General features: G+C 36.3%; 1 protein-coding gene across 3 annotated transcripts; it reads left to right on the top strand.

The window, feature by feature from the left end:
* Positions 1-1,211: 1,211 nt before the first annotated feature.
* Positions 1,212-21,316, top strand: tfe3a (transcription factor binding to IGHM enhancer 3a). Of its 3 annotated transcripts, none has more exons than XM_058784761.1 (10): positions 1,212-1,738; positions 6,013-6,126; positions 8,073-8,301; positions 8,394-8,618; positions 12,438-12,533; positions 14,177-14,306; positions 15,045-15,101; positions 15,302-15,377; positions 15,680-15,827; positions 17,104-21,316. In XM_058784761.1, exons 1-10 carry the CDS (start codon positions 1,602-1,604, stop codon positions 17,530-17,532), a joined length of 1,641 nt encoding a protein of 546 aa, XP_058640744.1. In that variant the 5' UTR covers positions 1,212-1,601; the 3' UTR covers positions 17,533-21,316. The 3 variants fall into 3 exon arrangements, with proteins under 3 accessions (XP_058640744.1, XP_058640745.1, XP_058640746.1); XM_058784762.1 differs by having other exon boundaries at positions 1,213-1,738; positions 14,177-14,294; XM_058784763.1 differs by lacking the exon at positions 1,212-1,738 and adding an exon at positions 4,553-4,877.
* Positions 21,317-21,465: the final 149 nt, after the last annotated feature.

Raw genomic sequence — 21,465 nt, 5'->3', positions numbered from 1 at the left:
CTTCTCAAGGACAGTTCACGCCGTGTTATTTTGCTCACAAACACTCTCTCAGAAAACCAAGAAATGGCTGCATTACGAGCTTTGATACGTTAGTTGTTGTTTTTTTTTCAATCCTATTAGCCAAACCATGACACTATATGGCACAAGTATACATGCTATTGTTTTCCCTCATGAAACCTGGTTTATTGTACACATAAGGGGTATTACTGTTATTTCAAGTACTATTATAATTATTGTTTATTAAATTAGTGGCAGGCCACTGGGTACCATTGTATGTTAATATCCCAATGAAATCTGTGCAAGATCATGAAAATGTTTATGAATTAAAGTAATAAAAAAACAAAAAGAGTGTCTCATTCATTCAAAAATACATTATATTGGTCAAAGTTATAGATTTTTCTTTTATGCCAAAAGTCATTAGATCATGTTCCATTAAGATGTTTTGTAAATTTCCTACCATAAATATAATAATACTTAATTTTTGATTAGTAATATGCATCGCTATGAACTTCATTTGGACAGATTTAAAGGGTGATTTTCTCAATATTTTGATTTTTTTTGCACCCTCAGATTCCTGATTTTCAAATAGTTGTATCTCAGCCAAATATTGTCCCATCCTAACAAACCATACAATAACAGAAAGCTTATTTATTCAGCTTTCAGATTGTATAAATCTCAATTTCCAAGAAATTTACGCTTATGACTGGTTTTGTGGTCCAGGGTCACATATATTTATATTCGTAAATATGAGGAGATACATACATAAACTAGCTAGGCCTATATAATAGTTTATCAAACGTAATTGGTCTCACAAATACATAGAATTTATGCCGCTAAAGCTTTTTTTTTTTTTTTTAAGTACCCTGTTGTGTCAAAAAACACACACCTATGCATAGGCTATAATAAATTAAGCTTTAATGAAATAAATATTTTTGTCTACATAAGCAAATAACATGCCATACTATATGCTCATAATGTATTCATTTAATCGTCAACGTTATTTTAATCTTGTAATTCTTTTCATTCGAGTATCACAGCCAGACACAGAGCTTCATCATCTAAAACTAAAGAATGACGAAATTCTTTGTAATGATATTTCAATGGTTGACCTAACGTTTGAAGAAAACAAGTATTCTATCAGTCGTCTATTGGCTGGTCGCTGTGAAGCCCCGCCCACTCTGCACAGCCATTGGACCGCTCGTCTGTCTGTCCACACTCGGCTGATCATGGAGCGTCACTGGGGTTTTCCAGTCAGATTTACTCCCCACAGTGTGCGGAGAAGAGAGCGAGATAACTGTTTGCACAGCAGCCAGACTCTGCCAGAGGAACTAAGGACTTTGGACTTCCAAGACTTTTATTTTTCATCAAGCTGTAGTGCAGACTGATAAAGAAAGCATCGACACGAGAATCTGGGGAAACGCATAGACCAGTTGTGCAGTAAACATCTCGCTAGCGGTTGGGAAGACGGTCCTCTATTTTAACCTCATCCGAAAATAACTTGTTTTATTTTGTTTCTGAACTTTAGCTCAGATTAGTATCATTCTCGGTTACTCTAGCTCGTTTATTTTACTCTTTTTAAGTACCATTTTACACCTGGAGAAATGTCCAGCCTGCCTTCCGTCAAACCCGAGAAGGGCAGACCGGAAGTGGCGTTACATGGGCAACAGGCGCCGCACGAGCTTCCTCAGACCGTCTACGTCATATTAGACTCCTCAGCCGAATCTGTCAATCTCTTCAGGTGAGTGAACGAGCGTCACATAAACTCTGTTTTAATGACTAATTCAAACAACAAAGTGATTTTGTGTTGTTTTGCCGCTACACGCATTAATCTTAGTTCACTAGATAGGCAAAATTCATTCATTTGTTTATTGAACATCCTAGTTCAAAGAGGGAGTGTGCTGGATGTGAGGGGTCCAGAGTGATTTTCTTAGCCCTTTTGCTCACTCTGGATAAGTACAATTCCCTCCCCACTCTCCAAGAACTGTACTCATCCAGAGTGAGCAAAAGGGCTAAGAAAATCACTCTGGACCCCTCACATCCAGCACACTCCCTCTTTGAACTGCTGCCCTCTGGTTGATGCTACAAAGCTCTGAGCACCAGAAAGACCAGGCACAGGAACAGTTTCTTCCCTCAGGCAATCCATCTCATGAACACTTGACAATAAACGTGGAACACACAACACTATAATACATTATTTATTTACATTTCAAATTTGCACATATCATAACTGAAACATACATAATTGTCTATATTATATATTGTGTTTTTTTGCTATTTTGTATATTTGTATATTATTCTTTTTATTATCTGTGTCTTGTCTTGTCGCTGTCATTCTTTTGCACTGTGGAGCTTCTGTCACTAAAACAAATTCCTCATATGTGTAAATGTACCTGGCAATAAAGCTCATTCTGATTCTTCTGATCCTGATTCTAAGGGTACTTCATGTTAGAGATGCATTGACAACTCCCGGAAGATAAATTAGAGACTTTATAAGCACATCAGAGTTCCTGGATGCTTGGAATTAGAGGATGTTCTTTGGTGCATCAACATTTTGCATTCATTGCAGTGCTGATAGTAAAGTTTTAGTGTGTAGATTCAGAGTCAGACTGTTCCTTTTGGTTTTGCGTTTTTTAGGGTTATGCAGTTTAGTTTTATGTAAACCTTGACTGTACTCAAAGGAATGTATGGAGTTATTCAAAGGTAATTTCTCATTCACATTATTAAAATATTACGATTATTATGCACAGTAACCAAAAGCAGATGTTGGACATTGCAAATATTGTTTTTGTACAAAATGCAAGTCTCTAAATATAGCGTGCAAGAGGAAGAAGCCATGGTACATGACAGTCTTTTAATGCATGAGAATTCAATTGCACTCTTGACTCAACTTTATTTCTGTAGATCTTTCAGATGGGTGCCAAAGCCCTGTACATAAAAGTTGCAAAAGTAATCACGTACATGAAGCCAAAAATACAATATGTGACCCAGGACGACAAAACCAGTCTTAAGTGTCAATTTTTCTAAATTTATCGAATTTATACATCATCTGAAAGCTGAATAAATAAGCTTTCCATTGATGTATGGTTTGTTGGGATCGGACAATATTTGGCTGAGATACAGCTATTTGAAAATCTGAGGGTTGCAAAAAAATCTAAATATTGAGAAAATTTCCTTTTAAAGTTGCCCAAATGAAGTTCTTAGCAATGCATATTACTAATCAAAAATTAAGTTTTGATACATTTACGGTAAGAAATTTACAAAATATCTTCATGGAACATGATCTTTACTTAATATCCTAATGATTTTTGGCATAAAAGAAAAATCTATTATTTTGACCCATACAGTGTATTTTTGGCTATTGCTACAAATATACCCCAGCGACTTAAGACTGGTTTTGTGGTCCAGGGTCACATATATTATTGAAAGCTAAAAGAAAATAAATTAGTTGTGTAGGCTCCCTGAAGTGCCCCTAATGTGAGAATTTTCAGAATATTTGAAATTTTCAGAATATCAAAAGAACCGTCTCCTTAAATTCCTCAAACCAAACCTCAAAGCCATTTAACCGGCCTCAACCTTTAAAACTAACCTCCCTCCCTTCCACCCTGCCAAAAAAATTCCTCTGGAATGCCTGTCTGTGTTACTCCGACCCACAAGAGCCGTTTAACCGGAGGCTTTGTTTTGTCGTTTCGGTCCTGAGCCTCAGATTTCACGGGATATGACTCAGCAAATCTACCCACACATTTTCCCTTTTTCTTTTTTCTTTTTTCTTTATCCCTGTTTTTGCTGTCCTTCCTCTCAAGTTCTTGCTTGCATTGACTGAATGCTTGCTGAGCACACTGTATTTTGCTCCTTTTGTGCCCTAAAAGCATGTGTTTTTCATTTGCTATCCTCAGAAAAAAGACATGACGTCTGATTTTTCTCCATATAGCCCAATTACCATAAAAGTTTACCTTTTTATATTTTAAATAGCCATGGTTGCATAATGTGCTTTCAAAGTTCAAGATTCTTTATTGTCACATTATCACACTGGTGGTAGTTGTGTTTAGTACAGTAAGAGTAAAAGAAAGTATTACAACAAGAAATTATATTAGTGATGATACAATAAATACGTGTAAATAAGTGTAAGTCTCTTTGATGGAGTGACTCCCTCTGGCGGTGACTACTGATATTGGGCTTTTCCATTTGTCTATTTTTAGTAAAGCTGTAGTTTTATTAGGGGCAGTCCGCAGCTGATACTCTTGGAAAACACCGATTATTTAAATTTAGGGTAGATTTTCTAGTATTTTAATCATTTTCGTTGATTAAAATCGGGGTATTTAGCGAAAGTTAAGCAGACTGAAAAGCTCGAGTACATGCCCTTCTACACTGAAGGTTTGGGTCATGAATATTAATTAGCCCTCCCCAGACCGCCAAGCTGATTGGTTCAAAGGCAGGCGTGGGCGAGTGGGCGCTAGTCAGCTGGCCAATTAACGAATAGCGAAGGTTTGGGCAATGAATATTAATTTGGTATTCTGACTGACAGCTCCAGGAAGGTTACTAAGCAACGTCTAAATGAGCTTTTTAATATACATAAGCTAAACCTTCATCATAGTAGGTTTCGTAATTTCACCGGAGGATAGGAGCTTCGCGTGCGCGGAGTGGCACTAACATGGCCACCTAGTGAAACCAAAACACTAGCGAAACGGCGATGCTCTGCGCGTAAAATCTCGCCTTAAGACCGAGCTAATCATCGTGACAGCGTCGTATCAGTCCGGGATTCAGATGCAGACCATGAGTTGATGGGGTTTACAAACCGGATTTACCGGAATACTTACGTTTGATAACGTTTGATCTGATTACATCACTTGGATTATTCCACTATCCAGAAGAGGCGTTAGGTATGTCATCTAGAAATGCGTTTAGAGCTCTCTGTGGATGCTATTATATTTTATGCTCATGTTGTAGATGTTTTTGTCACCTTTTTGTTATAGTAGCATACTGGTAAGGTAGTGGATGTGTCTCAAACCCTTGTGATCTGCCTACATAGACATCACTTTTTGGGATCAGTGCCAAAAATGTTGCATAGATGAGAAGCTGACTAGTTTTGGGGCATTTATGCTCTTTAAAGTTTTGATTGCTAAGAATGCTGTCCATGTAGGCACACTGGATTTTGACTGTTGATGCTCAATGCTCAAAATATGCTGTCTATGTAGGTTTATGAGCAAGTGTTCTTCATTCACTAGACTTTTAAAAATATGTAAAATAAAGGGCATTCAGGTCTAAAAAGCATGCTGAAATTAATGATAAATTAATTATTTTTAATTAAATGAATGCTTTTTAAAACTGGTTTTATGTGTGTGTATATATATTAGTGCAAAATAAAAGTTTTATTTACATAATATATGTGTGTATACTGTGTATATTTATCATGTATATATAAATACAAACACATGCATGTATATAAGAAAAATATGTTATTTATATATTAAGTATATTTATATATAATATAAAATATAAGAATATGAATATATAAATGTATAAACATGTAAACATTTTCAAAATATAAACTGTATGTGTGTATTTATGTATACATAATAAATATACACAGTACATCTACATATATAATGTAAACAAAAACTTTTATTTTGGATGCGATTAATCGTTTGACAGCACTAATATATATTTACATTTAGTCATTTAGCAGACACTTATGATGATATTTAAATGAAGATTTTGCATATTTAAAGTGTATGATGATAACATTAAAACTTTGGTTTGGGTGTAAGTATTAAATTATAGATTGTACTGTATTCTGCGTAATTTATATGTGCATGGTTTTTCCCGCCATCAAATCTTGTTTTGTATTAAACTGTATAGGAATGAGGAACTGTGGTTAGTGACTGGGAGTCTTTATTAATTCCAGGATTTTACTTTACACCCCTCCTGTTCACGGTTTCTGCATCAACATGTCAGATTACAGGAGAAGTTTGTGGACTGACAGTAAGTGACGTAGCTGTGTTCTTCCTTTCTCAGTGTTGAACCCCTTCTTCCTGAGTCTGGGATTGTGGAAGACATCGAGGTAGAAGGCGTTTTTTCCACCGATTCTGACATTTTCTACGAGCTGAAGAGTCAACCCATCACCCCAAGGTGAGTCTGGTTACCACAATTATAACAGCACACTTCCTGTTTGTTTCTGTACTCTCACCTACACATTTAGACTGTGATCGCATGCCAGATACGCTTACGAGAGAAATGCAGTCGTATCTGATTTACTTCCTGCATGCTCTGTGTTAGATGCCTAGAATTTTTTGATGCATAGCTGTGACATATTGATTTGGTGTATGGCATAATCAGCTTCACCCCGCGGGAGTTTACTGGCAGTTACTGTACTTCTGAATTGTTGAGATCTTGTACATTCTTCTGTTTTCTTGTATTTATTACATTGCTTATTTTTGTGGCCATTTGTGTGAGTGCCGCATGTTTTTTTTTTTTTTTTTCTGCGATGAGGCAGGTCAGTGCATGCTGTCCTGAAGGTGTTTAGACGGAGCATTGGGTTTCTGTTGACAGAACTTCCCAGTGTCTGTTTCCAGGGACTTCCCGGTGATTCAGCACAAATCTAAACACCCCCGATCAATCATAATACCTCGTTTCACACCTCTTCTTACAAAACAACATATTGATTATGGAGGAATCTGTTTAGGATAGGGTTTTGTGTTTGCAGAATTACATAGCCGAGTGTTTTTTAAGATTAATCAATTATACGAGTGTTTCAAAGTCCACACGCTGCTGTCTCCCACAGTCTCTCAGGTTTATCTGACAGGATGATCAGCCTGACATAGTATTCTTTGGATTTGTTTCTTGCAAACAGTGTGTTTGAGGCAGCATGGTCTTGGCTGCTTGTTTTCCGTTCGCTCTGGGACTTCCCAGAATGACTCATCAGAAAAAACGAGTCCGTGTGAAGGGAATGTGAAGGCCGTATTGTTGGAAATTTGAGACTGTACAGAGAGATTTGATTTATTTTGCTCTGTTGTTGTTATGTAAGCAGTGTTCATTGATAGCACAGCTTGATGATGTTACAAAGGACATTTTCTGTTTGTATTATTCACATTCTTAAGTCTTTTAGGGAAAAAGTGTTTGCTAAAGGAGTAAAATGTTGATGGTTGTATATATTTTAAACACTGTTGCAAAAGTCAGTGTGAACGGGCTTGCAACAAATTTTTTCTATTTTCTATAATGGTACATATTTCTATGTGAAAGTGAATGTCAGTTAGAAAAATATGCGGGACAACTTTATTTTCACAGTCAGTTGGTCATTTTAAATGACTGGACGAGAGGAGTTGAAAAAAATGTCAATAGAAATAGTAGTTTCAGAGGTGATATTTACTTTTTTTTTTTTTTTAATGTATTTATAATTTTTCAAAAGTATTATTAATTTTTTTTTATTCATATTTTTTTATTTTATTATTTTTACAAGTAATTTATTTTTATTTTGATTAAATATTATGAAAACAAACATTTTGTTTCTTTGCAATAACGTGCACTGATGCAAATTATTCAAGGAATATGAATGAATATGTAATTATGAAAGTAAATGCATCAATTATGTTGACATGTTGACAACATAAAATAGCATTTGCACTGCATTTAACGTCCCAATGTGATGTGTTTCCAAGTGAAACGCAATATTCTGATGGAATAATGTATAGCAGTCATATTATTGTTAACTATATTCTCCCAATTTGCCTCAGGCAGAAAAAGTCATTAAATTTTTATATTGTTCTTCAAAGAAGTATGCAGAACAAGACCTTATAAATAAGAAATTTTACTGTAGTTTTTGGTTTTATGAGAAATGGAATTTTGGAGTTCGACATGACAAGTAAAATTTCATGCTATGGCAAATACGAGATCATTATTTTTAACCGTCTTGTGATTTAAGTTGCTGTTCTCACGCAATCTGTCTTAAATTGATCTCTGTCTCGGTGGTGAACTCTCAGCCCTGTGTTTCAGAAATAGGTTGTGGTAATATGATTACAGCACGGGGGTGTAGCGTGGTACTCTAAGCTGATTTACATTCTCATCGTCTGCCCCCGTAGTGGCTCTGTGACCTCTGCTGACCCCGTGACCCCAGTCGGCTCCGTGATGACGTCACGCGTGTTGATGAGGCAGGAGCTGATGCGACAGCAGGCTCAGGACCAGGAGAGACGGGAGGCCCAAAAACAGGCCTCCAGCGCTCAGCAGCGGCCCACTGACGCCACCCCTGCCATCTCTGTCGCATCCGCCCTGCCGGCCACCCCGACCCAGGTGCCCGTGGAAGTGCTGAAGGTATGACCATCTATAAAAAATAAACATGACATATGAAAATTTGGATGTTGAAATTCTGTTTACTCCATGGGTTGCCTGTGTTTGATTCTTAGGTTCAAACTCACTTGGAAAACCCGACAAAGTACCACATCCAGCAAGCTCAGAGGCAACAAGTGAAGCAATACCTCTCTCACACCCTTGGCAATAAAATAGCCAATCAGACTCTGGCAACATCGCCCTCGCCCCAGCCCTCCTCCGCCCCTGAGTTGGCCCCTGCTGCCAGTAGCACTCCTAGCAGCCCGCTGGCTGTGCTCAGCCTGGGATCAAACAAAGAAGAGGTATGAAGTGAACACAGATCAGATGTTTCTGTTTTAGCATTTATATTGCCAAGAAGTATTAGCAGCATAGATGATGGTTTTGAAGCAAAGCCCTTACGTCTTAAAAGCAACATCAGAAATGTACTTTTAAAAAAAAAACTTTTGTTCATCAAGGATGCATTAGATTGATCAAAAGTGAAAGTAAAGTCCTTTACAGTTTTACAAAAGACTTCTATTTCAAATAAATGCTGTTCTTCTGAACTTCCTATTCATCAAATAATTCTGAAAATATGCATCAAGGTTTCCACAAAAGTAAGAAATTTCCATAATAATAAGAAATGTTTTTTGAGCAGCAAATCAGCATATTAAAATGATTTCTGAAGGCCACTGAAGACTGGAGTAATGATGCTGAAAATTCAGGTTTGCGTCACAGGAATAAATTACATTTTAAAATATATTCACATAGAAAACAGTTACTTTAATTTGTAATAATATTTCACAATATTACTGTCTTTACAATATGTTATAATATATATGTTATAAATAATATGCTCAAAAACAAAAACATTTATCAACCAATCTTATGTTCAAACTTTTGAACAGTGGTGTATGCAGCCTTGGTGAGCATAAGACACTTCTTTAAAATAAAAAAAAATTAAAAATTAAAAAACTTTACCAACCCCAAACATTTGAATGGCAGTTTATCTTATTTCATTCTCCAAATGATGTAATTTTAATTGTACTACATCATGGCAATAAAGTTATAAAAATTGTGAAGATAAGAGTAGGGATGTAACGATTGACGATAAATTATGATAGAATTCCTCACGGTTAGTATTACCGTTTCATATTTTATTTATCATTAAAACAGTCTTAGATCACCGCGATTTGAACAACTCACGATAAATAGGCTACTGTCCAACATAAAGCACAGTTTTAAGTAACAGTCTCACGTGCGCACAGCATGCAGAATAGTTTCGTTTTGAGTGAAAACAGGGCGGAAAAGCTGGGAGATTTTAAAAGAATGCTAAGGGAATTATACAAATGAATATATGAATGAATTAATTATATGTCTTCAGAAACGATTCGATGACATTTTGTTTTCATCTTCTCTCCATGTAATACCTAAAGGAACTGTTCTTAATCGCAATACTGCTTTGTCCACGAAGTTTACGGGAAATGTAATTCAGCTTTTCCATATAAAGCGCCACCTGCTGTCAGAGAGTGGATTTACAGAGACTTACATTCACATTCAGCCTGTGTGCAGTTTCTGTCTGGACAAAAACGGACCGAATTTGCATGTCCTGCGGTAAATTTTGACCGGTTGATGAAAAACAAGCTTATGTGGATTCTACACAAATGCAAACAAAAAGTCATTTTATTTGTTGTTTGTTGATTTTTAAATATAAAACTTGGTGAAGTGATCTATGTGTCGGTACTTTTTGAACATCTCCTGCACATTTTAACAATACTGTGATAATAATGATAACCGTGATAATTTTGGTTACTATAACCGTGATGAGAAATTTTCATACCGTTACATGCCTAGATAAGAGTCATTGAGCCAATGCCATAACAAAAGATGACCCATTTACACAAACAGTGACAGCATAGCATAATCCTCTATACTCTGACCTACTTTCACACGCACAAGTACAATATAACTTTTACTATCCCTACTCAGTAACTAGATTTTAGTGTTACTTGATTCCATGATTCTAGGCTCCAGTCCCTTCTTCAGTGTTATTCTAGCAGTATTTGTGTCTGTTTTATTGTCGGCAAAATCGTAATATTTGACTGGTTAGAAAAGTACCCGCAAACATTTATATTTCTGCATTTAGCAGAAGCTTTTATCTAATGTGACCTATATTGAATTTGAGGAATATGATTTATTAGGTCATGCATTTGTGCATGGAATTGAACCCATGGACCTGGCGTGTTAACCTTAATGTTAGCGGTTCAAATTCAGCCCTGAATATGAGCTTTAAAAATAGGGATTCTTGCTTTTGAAATTAATATTTTAACATGAAATGGCTTTTGTGATGCAGAATTTGTGAGAATTTTCTGCAGGAAATAATCTAGATGGGCTTGATTATCTTTGCTGGGATTTTATTGGATCATAAAAAGTTTGGCTAAAATAAAAACTATACTATTATTGGTTAATTTTATTTCCCTCCTCCTGTTTGCCCTTGGTTACATTAGCAGAGAAATGGAGAGATGGCTTTCTTCTTTCTTTGTAATGCATATTTTCAGGATTCTTTGATGAATAAATGAATGTTAATTTGAAATAGAAACTTTTGTAGCATTATAAATGTCTTTACTGTCAGCTTTGATCGATTTTAATGCATCCTGGCTGAATATAAGTATTAGTTTCTTTACAAAAGAATAAAAATATTGCCAAAGACTATAGAATACCCATGAAGTGTCACTTGTGTAGTTTTGAATGGGGAAAGATGCAATGCTCAATATGGCCGCTCAAACGCAGGAAGCCCCGCCTTCTGACTGAAAGAGCCAATCCCTAATCTGTAAAGTCAGCACGTCACTGCAGCTGTCATTAGAAGTCTCGGTTGCTATAGAAACAGTCGGCGCTCTGATACGTGCGCTCAGGACTGCGCATGCACACTGGCTGATCTAGCCTGAAAAATAAGCTTTTTATAATGCTATTTGAGCAAAAGAAACAACATTTATGATACAGTTGTTGTCAGATTTCTTTGGTGATTTCAAATATGAAATTTAATCGTAAGCTTAGTGAACAGTTTTGGAGAATTTGATGTTTCCCCATTCAAAGAGATAGAAGCTGCACTTGCATGCCCGAGAGGCGTTTCAAAGATGGCCGCCGAGTGACATGACTTGTCTTAAAGAGACTTTGATATTACTTACCCAAACTATTGAACAGTAATGTGTAGTATATATATATATATATATATGCTTTGGCCTACTTTCACATGAAAAATTACAAGATAACATTTACAATTCCTGCTCCTAATTACAATAGAGATATTCCTATATATTTCAGTATCAGTGACATACAGTATCTCGAATCTGCCCCAGTAAGATAACAGCACATCCACCATTCACTTTCATTCTGTATATGATATACAACTTGTGTGAGAAGTCAAAGTTTAGCATTGTGTTATCAAACAATGCTGTATTGACAGGAAAAGGTTTTACTCTCCAGCCAGCTTGTACTTTAGGCCACTTATGTTGCTAGACATAGTCTGTGAATTTCACATGCTTACAAAACCGTGCTAACCAGTAATTATTGTCCTAATAATCTCAAGTCTTAAGCCATTTAGAGTATGCTAGACAACTAATTAAGTGTTTGGCTCTGAGACTCGGAAAGATCCTTTTGAAGAATGCGCCTCGCGTTTGCTAAATACAATAGCGCGCTTTGTCGAGTCTGCGTGAAGTCGGCCAGACTCTCTTGGGCACTTTGCTTTTGGTACCACATTGTGCTGGTAAATATCACACTCACGGCTCAATGACCCCAGCACACTTTGCACTTTGTGTGGGCTTGGCTATTAAAGTCTTTCAGTCCTGTATTTCTCCTGTGTACGTACTGAAGGACCCTTCCCAGTCAAAACCATTGACTGGAAAACGCTACGATGAAATACAAGCTGGCTAAGGTTCGAGACTTTTATCGGGCTTTGAATCGGATGTCTGTACTTCTCATCTCCATGTGGCTGATGTGTCACTCTGGAAACTGCTGTGTAGTGTGTTATTTAAAAATCCATCTGCCTCATGACTCATGGCAGAAATCCACTTTAAAGCAGATTTTAGTGTCACATGGAATCTAAAACTTTATCTACAAGCTGTTTTTTCTCTGTTTTAAATGCACAGATCGAAGACGTCATCGATGACATCATCAGCCTGGAATCGAGTTTAAACGATGAATTTATGACACTGATCGACTCGGGATTGCAGCTTCCCAACACGGTATGTAGCAACGTCCTCAACTTTGTGAAGGATCAATTGAGCAACGCAAGTGCTATTGTCATCTATTTCTTAAGAACTGATTAAGTGAAGTTTGTTGAACTTGTTTTGCATGACTCTTTGGAACAGCGTTTAATTTTTTTTTAAATTCACTGATGATAATGATGACGCAAAAACCATTTATCATAATTTCCAGTAATTAATTGAAGCCCACAATTCTGCCTTTGTCTTATGCAAGCAAATTTGTCTCCAAGTGAATCATGCTCTGACATGCCATTGCTTTGGAAATACAATTTCGGTTTTCAAATCAGTAATTTTCAGTTGAGTCTGGGAGGAGTTCAGGTAGAGGCGCTTGTGTAACCAGTTATGATTAAAGGTTAACTTAGACTCATATGCTTGCATATTGTCAGTGTAGTGTTTGCGTTCGGGATGTTTGGGTTGAATGTGGGCTTGAAACACTGGAAGCAAATATAAACTTCTAACACATGGCTCACAATGGGTGGGGTCGGCACGCCACGGAGGAGTGACGGAGAGCCGCCGCGGCACACACACACACACATGCAGAAACGCTGGCCACTGAACGTGTGTGTGCACGGGTTGATTTCTGTGGCAAGCTTGCCCTTTTTTTTAAGAGTCCAAAAGATATTTCCCCATTTCTAAACATCCCTTTTTACGGAGAGACGCACAGAAAGAGGAAGCACTTTGCGGGTGTGTAAGAGAACATGAGGATTCTGGTTTTACTGCCGGAGAATGAAAAGAAAAAAGGCAAAATTGAGGTAAATTTGAGCGCATTTTAACTCTGGGATTACTAGTCCTGTGTAAATGCCGTGGGAAGATGGTAGGTTTGGGTTTTAGTTTTGCTTTAAAGACAGATTGATTTGTTTTATGGCATTTTAAGTAATCTTAGCATGTTGTGAACGATCTGTTGGGTTTATTTGAGCATTTCTATGCCGCAGGATAGCAGATTCAGCTTAAGATGGATTTTAAATAATTGATTTCTGCACACTTAATCAGTTTTACAAAATAAAAAGTCGCCTTTCAGGCTGGCTCTGTTTGTCAAGATGAATGAAATGTGTTTTCTGGTAAACCTGCGTGTTTGAAACTTCAAGCATGTTTATGAATCTTCTGTAACTGGTTTAAATATTCCAAAAATGTCAAGGTTGTAGTTTGTAGTTTTGTTTTCAACGCTTTTAATGCATCTGCTGCTGCTCATTTATGAAACGCAAGCAGGATAACTTGGTTATTGTGTGGAGATTTACATGAGTGTTTTTATTAAGAAATTAAACAAATTTGTGGTTAGATGTGCTCTGTGTTCTCAAATTTTCAGTAAGCACTAACAGGACAGTTTATGTATTTGTATTTTTTTCCCTCCGAAATGCTTTTTATTTATGCATATTTGCATATTTTCTCCATACGATAGTCCTCGCCTTATCTGGTTTGTTTCACTTTACAAATAAGCGTGCACACAGAGCCGTTTGGCCATTGTTAAAGATGTCACCCCTCAGATATGAAGGTTCATGTTTGTGGTTATCTGAACTGAATGAAGGTTATCCATACGGTGCACCATGTGGCAGTGAGGGGGCCTCTGACCAGATAATGCAGTGGGCGGGGTCCTGGTTTAATTCATTGTGATTGGTTTTCAACAGCTGCCGGTCTCAGGAAACCTCCTGGATGTGTACAGCAGTCAGGGCATGGCGGCCCCCACCATCACCGTCAGCAGCTCCTGCCCTGCAGACCTGCAAAACGTCAAGAGAGAGCTGACCGGTGTGTATCTCCGTATGTGGTCTTCCATCTCTTTATTTCACTGCTTCCTCTTCCTTATTTCTCTGGCACCGATCCTTCACCAGCCAGTCGAGTCAGTCTGACTGTATCAGCAGAGTAACACACCACATTTGCCATTTCCCAATTTCACAGCAGTTCCCAGTTCAGATATGCAACAGTCATCGCTGCATATGATTCATTATCGTATCAGTGGATATTTATGCTTTTTGCAGAACTTGTGACTAAGTGATTAGTGTAGATACCCATCATTCATCAGTCACTGCCCAGCGTGGATTAAAAATAAAAAAGTTAAAGAAGTAAAACTGATGCTTTAGTAGCAGTTGCAATAAATTAGCAGTGACATTTGGAACAATAGAAGTGCAGATGTTATTTGTGAATGCTATTTAGCTAACATAATAGCTTAAAGGTGAAGTGATATACTTCCTTTATCTCATTTTACTATCAGAGACCACGATAATAAATAAGGTATTTGTTGGTTGTTTCTCACAAAAAGTCCCACATCTCAGTGAAACAATGCTAAAACTTTAACTCAACAAGTGGTGTGAGTTTGAGACAACCATCTGTTTGCTCAACCAATGGCAGATGGAGAGACTGTTCAGGATACCTGTTTGGAAACAGTCATTATTTTGGCATTTTTGTCTGGTGATACAAGTGACAAAGAAATTGCACACTTGCCCTGTAAGATTAAATATAAATTGCTATATTGTGTGTGTGTGTTTTTTTTAATTATAGATGCCGAGACAAAAGCTTTTATGAAGGAGAGACAGAAAAAAGACAACCATAACTTGAGTGAGTTTGATTTCTTGCAGATTTTACCTGCAGTTTCTCTTTTATCTCTGAGAACTGTCATCACTATGTGCACATGAAAACCTGAAGGTTAATCATCCTTGGTAGAGTATAAGGAAATGAATTATATTTCAGTTTATCTGAATCAAACATCTTGCCTGTCTAGTCAATTTAAAGTATGTATTTTTGTGTGTGTTTTGCAGTTGAGAGGAGAAGAAGGTTCAACATTAACGACCGCATTAAGGAACTTGGAGCTCTCATTCCAAAGTCCTCTGACCCGTCAGTATCACTGCTCTCGTTCTCACTTCTGTCTGGTTTTCAACAGTGACTGTTTCCAGTGGTGAATGAATTCAATTTAAAAGATCATTTAAGTCACGGCAGTACAAAAAGTCTTAAGAGTATTATTTTGTTGTATCTGAATTTAAAAATATCATTTTGATGAATTTTCTTTTTAAGTGGCAGTTAAAAAAAAAAAAAAGCGGTTTTAGACTTTTTCCTCACTCTAGTTGTCTTATTAACATGATTTTGTTCAGTGCAAGTGTCTTTCATCTTAAGAGTGCCTGCATGTGTTTTCTCAACAGCGAGATGCGCTGGAACAAGGGCACCATCCTAAAGGCATCAGTTGACTACATCCGTAAGCTACAGAAGGAGCAGCAGAGGGCCAAAGAGATGGAGACGAGACAGAGGAAACTTGAACACGCCAACCGCAGTCTGCTGCTGCGCATCCAGGTATGCTGCTGCATAGATTTCCACAAAAACTCTTTTACCCTATTTAAATTCATTCCACAATTTTTCCCCAAATCACCACAGAATTATTATTAGTAACAATAGTATTATTTATATACTATTATTGTACTATTTATAATTAGCCTTTATTTTCAGTTTTCATTTTTACTTTAGTTTGTTTTAGCAATTGTTGGGTTTTTTTGTCATTATTTTCTTAATTGTTCAATTTTTTCTATTATTTATTTTTATTTTTTAATATTCCATTCCACAGGTTTGCCCCAAAATCACCATGGATGCAGTGTTATTTTAGGATTATTTATATACAATTATCATACTATTTATTATAATTTTTTTTTAGCTTCTATTCATTTTATTTTCAGTTTTCATTTTAATTTTAGTTTTAGTAATGTTAATAATTTTGTTATGGGCTTTTATTACTTTTATTATTATGTTTTTCAGTATTTTTATTTAGCTTTTTGTTTTTTATAATTTTAGTACTTAAAATGACACTTATTTTATTTCAAGGCAACACTTCTCGTTTTCATCTAATATTTATATATATATATATATATATATATATATATATATATATATATATATATATATATATATATATATATATATATTTTATTTTTTATTTTTTTATTTATTTTTTTTCAATGAATGAAAATGAGTTTTTTAGTAAAAGTTATTTTTAGTTTTAGTGAATAACAACACTACACAGGATATGTGAAACGTGAGTGATGATTTAGGTTTCTTTTATTTTATATATTATTTTATTTTTCATTTAGGCTAATTTTTGTTTATTATTTTACCCCAAAATTTCCCTCCTCTTCTCAAAGTTGACATAGTAATATGGAATGAATTGGAGCAATGGTCTAGCAGTTAAGCCCACCTTCCAGACATACGTAAGACTCTAAATGGACTATAATTTGATTCCATCTTGAATTTCTTCCACATAATTTCTTTACTCTTACTGTCAAAAAAGAAAGATGGATTTAAGCGACATTGACAGCGATTAAATCACTGAAGGTCGAAGAGTCTGTGCGTTGGTGCTTTCTGGTAGCCACTCATGCTAAACTGCTGTATCCATGTGTATCAGGCAGCAGATAAATGTCTACAATCCCGCCGGTAGTTTGCATAAAGCTGACCTTTGTTCAACTCTAATTGGCATCTTGAGACAAATCTGCCTAATTGTCATTTCCTTAAGTTGTGATTTGACATGCGTGTTGTGCGGATGTAAATGCAGTTTTAATGATTGAGCCTGTGTGATCGACAGGAGCTGGAAATGCAAGCTCGTCTCCACGGCATCTCATCATCTCAGATCTCTGACTCCACACCGACCCAGACTCAGACTTTAACTCTGGATCACAACCCCAGCAACGATCTCTCCAAGACCCTTCTGTCCCTCAACCAGACCACGGCCTCTTCATTCTTATCTCCGCCTTCTTCCACCTCCTCAGTGGGCGGGACGGTCACCAGCCCTCTGGACCTCGGGACACTCAGCTTCGCCGAGCTGGACGACCCCGTGGCCTCCGTGTTCAATCCAGCCCTGATGGCGGATATGGGGTTAGGGGATATTTTGATGGATGACAGCGGCGCTCTGTCGCCCGTAGGGGGCGCCGATCCTCTGCTTTCCTCGGTTTCCCCGGGAGCGTCCAAAACGAGCAGTCGTAGAAGTAGCTTCAGCATGGAAGAAGACTTGTGACGTCTTCAAATCGGACGATAGTTTTGCTTTACGTTGCAAATCCTGCTTGCGTGCTCCATTGTCGGCCAGTAGAGGGCAGTGTAATCCTAAGGTCTTTAGTAATCGCCGTACTGTAGAAGTCTGAGATCCTCAAGACGTTTTTTTTTTCTAGAGGTGACACAAGTATAGAAAGACTTCGGGAGCAGACACTGACATTTAGAGCCTCGTTTATTATCTGGACCTCGGATAAATATATAGAAGAATATATGTACATAGAGTAGATTTAGTGCTAAACATCTATTTTGTGTTTTTAATATGCAGTTGTATGAAAAGTAGCACTATAATATTAACTCGTGGACACTCACCACATGAATTTATTAGACATGTTGGGGGAAAAACATGCCTGAATAGTAAAATATATGATTATTTTTAGTTTCAGACCTCACTGATATAGTGAGCTCCAAAAGTGTGAGACTTCAAACCTGGAAATATGCAGGATTTTGAATCATAAAAATATTTTAGATTCTGCACTTGAAAAGAGACAAACCAAATACTAAGAACTTTTAAATTATGCTAATAATATACACTATCATTCAAAAGTTTGCAGTCAGTTTTGAAAGAAATGAATACTTTTATTCAGAAGTGATGCATTAAATTGATCAAAAGTGACAGTGAAGACATTTGTAATGTTAAAAAAGATTTCTATTTCAAATAAAGCTTTACTTTCATCAAAGATTAATATTAAAAAATATTATTAAATATTAACTTTAAATATTAAAAATATTGCTTGAGCAGCAAATCAGCATATGAAATGATTTCTGAAGGATCATGTGACACTGAAGACTGGAGTCATGATGCTGAAAATTCAGCTTTGTATCACAGGAATAAATTCTATATTCAAATAGAAAACATTTATTTCAAATTGTAATAATATTTCACAATATTTACTGTATTTTGATCAAATAAATGCAGCAAATGACTTATTTCACAAAGATAAAAAAATCCTTACCAAACCCAAACTTTTGAACAATAGCGTAATTTCTAATGAATGTTATATTAAATTATAAATGTCTCAGACGTTTGGAGCTGACAGTATGTCAGTGTTTACAGTAGTAGCTCATCAAATACAAAAGGGACAGTTGTGTTTTGTTTCCCTTTTTTAATGTGTGAGCGTTTGCATCTGCACGTCGTACATCCGTGCATTTGATAAAGGTGGCAGTAAACATGTTCTTGAACCTGCTTTTAATGTCCTCAGGAAAGAGCAACAGACAGAACAGAGAACATCTTGTTCAGCTCGGCTTTCATTTCCTGCTGGGATTTTTGAGTTCTTCTGTGAAACTGGTGTTTGATTATGGAGCAAATTAAACCCAGCTTCACGTCGAGGGTCTGAAAGATGCATGTTTGATTTACAGGGATCACTGATGGCATGAGAGTCAAAATTTATGTGTGTTTATATCACAAAAAAAACATAAGATCAATAAATCATAGCAACATAACTTTAACTCATCAAAATAATTTAACCAATTTTAACTTCATTTAAGCTCTACAAGATATTCAACTCAATTTCTAAAGTCAGTTTAATATCATTTGAGTTCAAAATGACTTGTACAGCCATTTTGATTATACTTCAGAATTTAAGGCATCAACTCAACTTAAGTTTTTAAGTTGAAGTAGGTGGACATTGTACCTACTGTATTTGTGCCACTGATCTGCGTTACATCCCGGCCACTCTAAATTTGATTTGATTGAACTGAATTTTTCTCTGGTCATGTGCTGATGCCAGATTGTCTATGCAAGTACTTTCATAGTGAAGTAGCAGAGGTTTATGTGAGCAGATGACAGTCATGTTTCCTTTGACATTCAAAGACCTCCCAGCTCTGAATATTGTTCTTGTTCTCTGCCAGAGAGCAGCCAATCGCATTAATGAATCATCAAATCGTCATTCTCCTGAATTTCTTACTGCAATCCAACGTCTTTACATCCCTTATCAGGATTAGTGGGACATTCAGAAGTTCTGTTTTCATTTCTGCAGAAACTCATTCTGTTATTAAAACACTTCTAGTCAGATGCTGTTTTATAAACCCTGTTTTTGAGCTAAAAGCAAAGGAAATCAGAAGACAGCCATTCGTTTTTTATGAATCTGTACAGCGAGTTGAATTTACTTCTGGATGGCCATGTTAAAAGCATTTTATTTTTAGGTTTTGGCATTGATTTTTAATATATACAGATCTGAATAGAAGGAGTAGTTTTATTGTGTACATTAGCAATAGCAGCTTGAGGAACTACTGTGGTTATGCAACATTACAGCTCATCTATGTGTTGATGTGTTCTGGTGAACTGTATCTAGATATTATAAGCTGATTAGCACAATGGCTAACGTACATTCAGAAAAGAGTTTTTAGTTTTGACCACATATATCAAGTTATATCGTGTATTTAAGATTAAACAATATATTTTCACTGCTGTTTACTGAAAAATAAAACCGAATGGATGGTTTTAGTAGCTAGCTGGTGAAGAGGGAAAGAGATTTACTTTTAAATACCTTCTAGAGAAATCATAAAAACAGACTAGTTTAATTATGATCAAACCTTGATCTTTAACCTAATTTAGTGTAAAAATTGCTTGTAAATCTCTCGTTCTGCTATATTATCACCAAATATTGGATTCAATTTTCTTGACAACTTGTTTTCTTTTAATTACCGCAGGTTTTCTATTTGGAGCTGATTGGTTAGGCCTCATTAATTTAAGTGGATTTAGAGTGAAAAAGCATTATTTGTGGATAATTTTGGCAGTGTTCTCTCAAAAACTGAGGTGGATAAGTTCAGATCAGGGAGGCCTACGATCAGTCCGTTTAAAAAAGAAATACAAAACCTGTGCTACTTGAAAGAAAACAAAACAAAAAGGATCCAATATTTGGTAATAATATACCATAAAAAGAAATTTATAAGCATTTTTTTTGGTTTTTGTAGGCTGGTCATTTTTGACTGGGAACACCTCAAGTGTAACAAGAAAAGAAAAAAATGAAGTATAAAAAAATGTTGGTAAGTTGTGAGCAAAATCAGTAGGTTTTAGTCGAATGCAATGACATTAACAAGCATTTTAGGGGAAAAAGAAAATCCCCTGGATTTTTTGGATCTATGCAATGTCAGTGTGATCCCTGTATCGTTGCGTTCGGTGACTCTTTAAGGTGGTTTTGTCTGTTGTCTACAGCTTGTGTTCAGCCGCCTTGTGAGTGCATGATCACCGCTATGGATCAGTAACCATAGAGAATCGCCTGCTCTGTGGCTTTTTCGGCTAAATTATTTAGTACTTTTGTATATATTTCTTTGATGCCTCCATGTTGGATGTCCAGCGATGGGATTTGGGCATTTCTTGTGTGTTTTGGAGGTTGTCGTGCAGTTTCTGCCTGATAAAATGTCCTCAAACTAGCATCAGTTCTGTGGTCGGTGCTGTTAAGAGCTAAAACTGTCTACGAATTTATTACAATTGAAAACCTTACAATTGACTGTATAACTCTACTGCAGGAGACAAGAGAAGACTTAGACAGCGTTTACATTCATGTCCCGTATGTACTTGATAATATCCTGTAGATGTCCACTGTCCGGTCAGACTTGAGCAAAGGGAACGTGTTTGTCGTTTATTCTGTATTTCAGTATGTCCACAGTGCTTGTGGACGTTTATTCCTGTATGTTCTTTACAACATTGAAACAAGCAACAGTTATGCATATTTCTTTTTGTACTCTTCAATATATTGATTTTTTTTTTCTTTTTTAGGAAAAATGTATAAATAAAGTTGTAAAACAGCTATGCGTTTGTATGAGTGTTTTCATTTTTTAAAGCAACTTTATATATTTTTGCAAACATCTGAAGGACAGAGTGGTTGAAAATGACAGTACAGTGCTAAATATAGTTTCCACTTTTCAGGATAGTTCGGGCCTCAGTTCAGCTCCCAAA

The sequence above is a fragment of the Onychostoma macrolepis genome, chromosome 08 (genome assembly GCF_012432095.1).
Source record: "Onychostoma macrolepis isolate SWU-2019 chromosome 08, ASM1243209v1, whole genome shotgun sequence".
Classification (NCBI taxonomy): Eukaryota; Metazoa; Chordata; class Actinopteri; order Cypriniformes; family Cyprinidae; genus Onychostoma; species Onychostoma macrolepis.
This window is presented reverse-complemented; position numbering and strand designations above follow the sequence as displayed.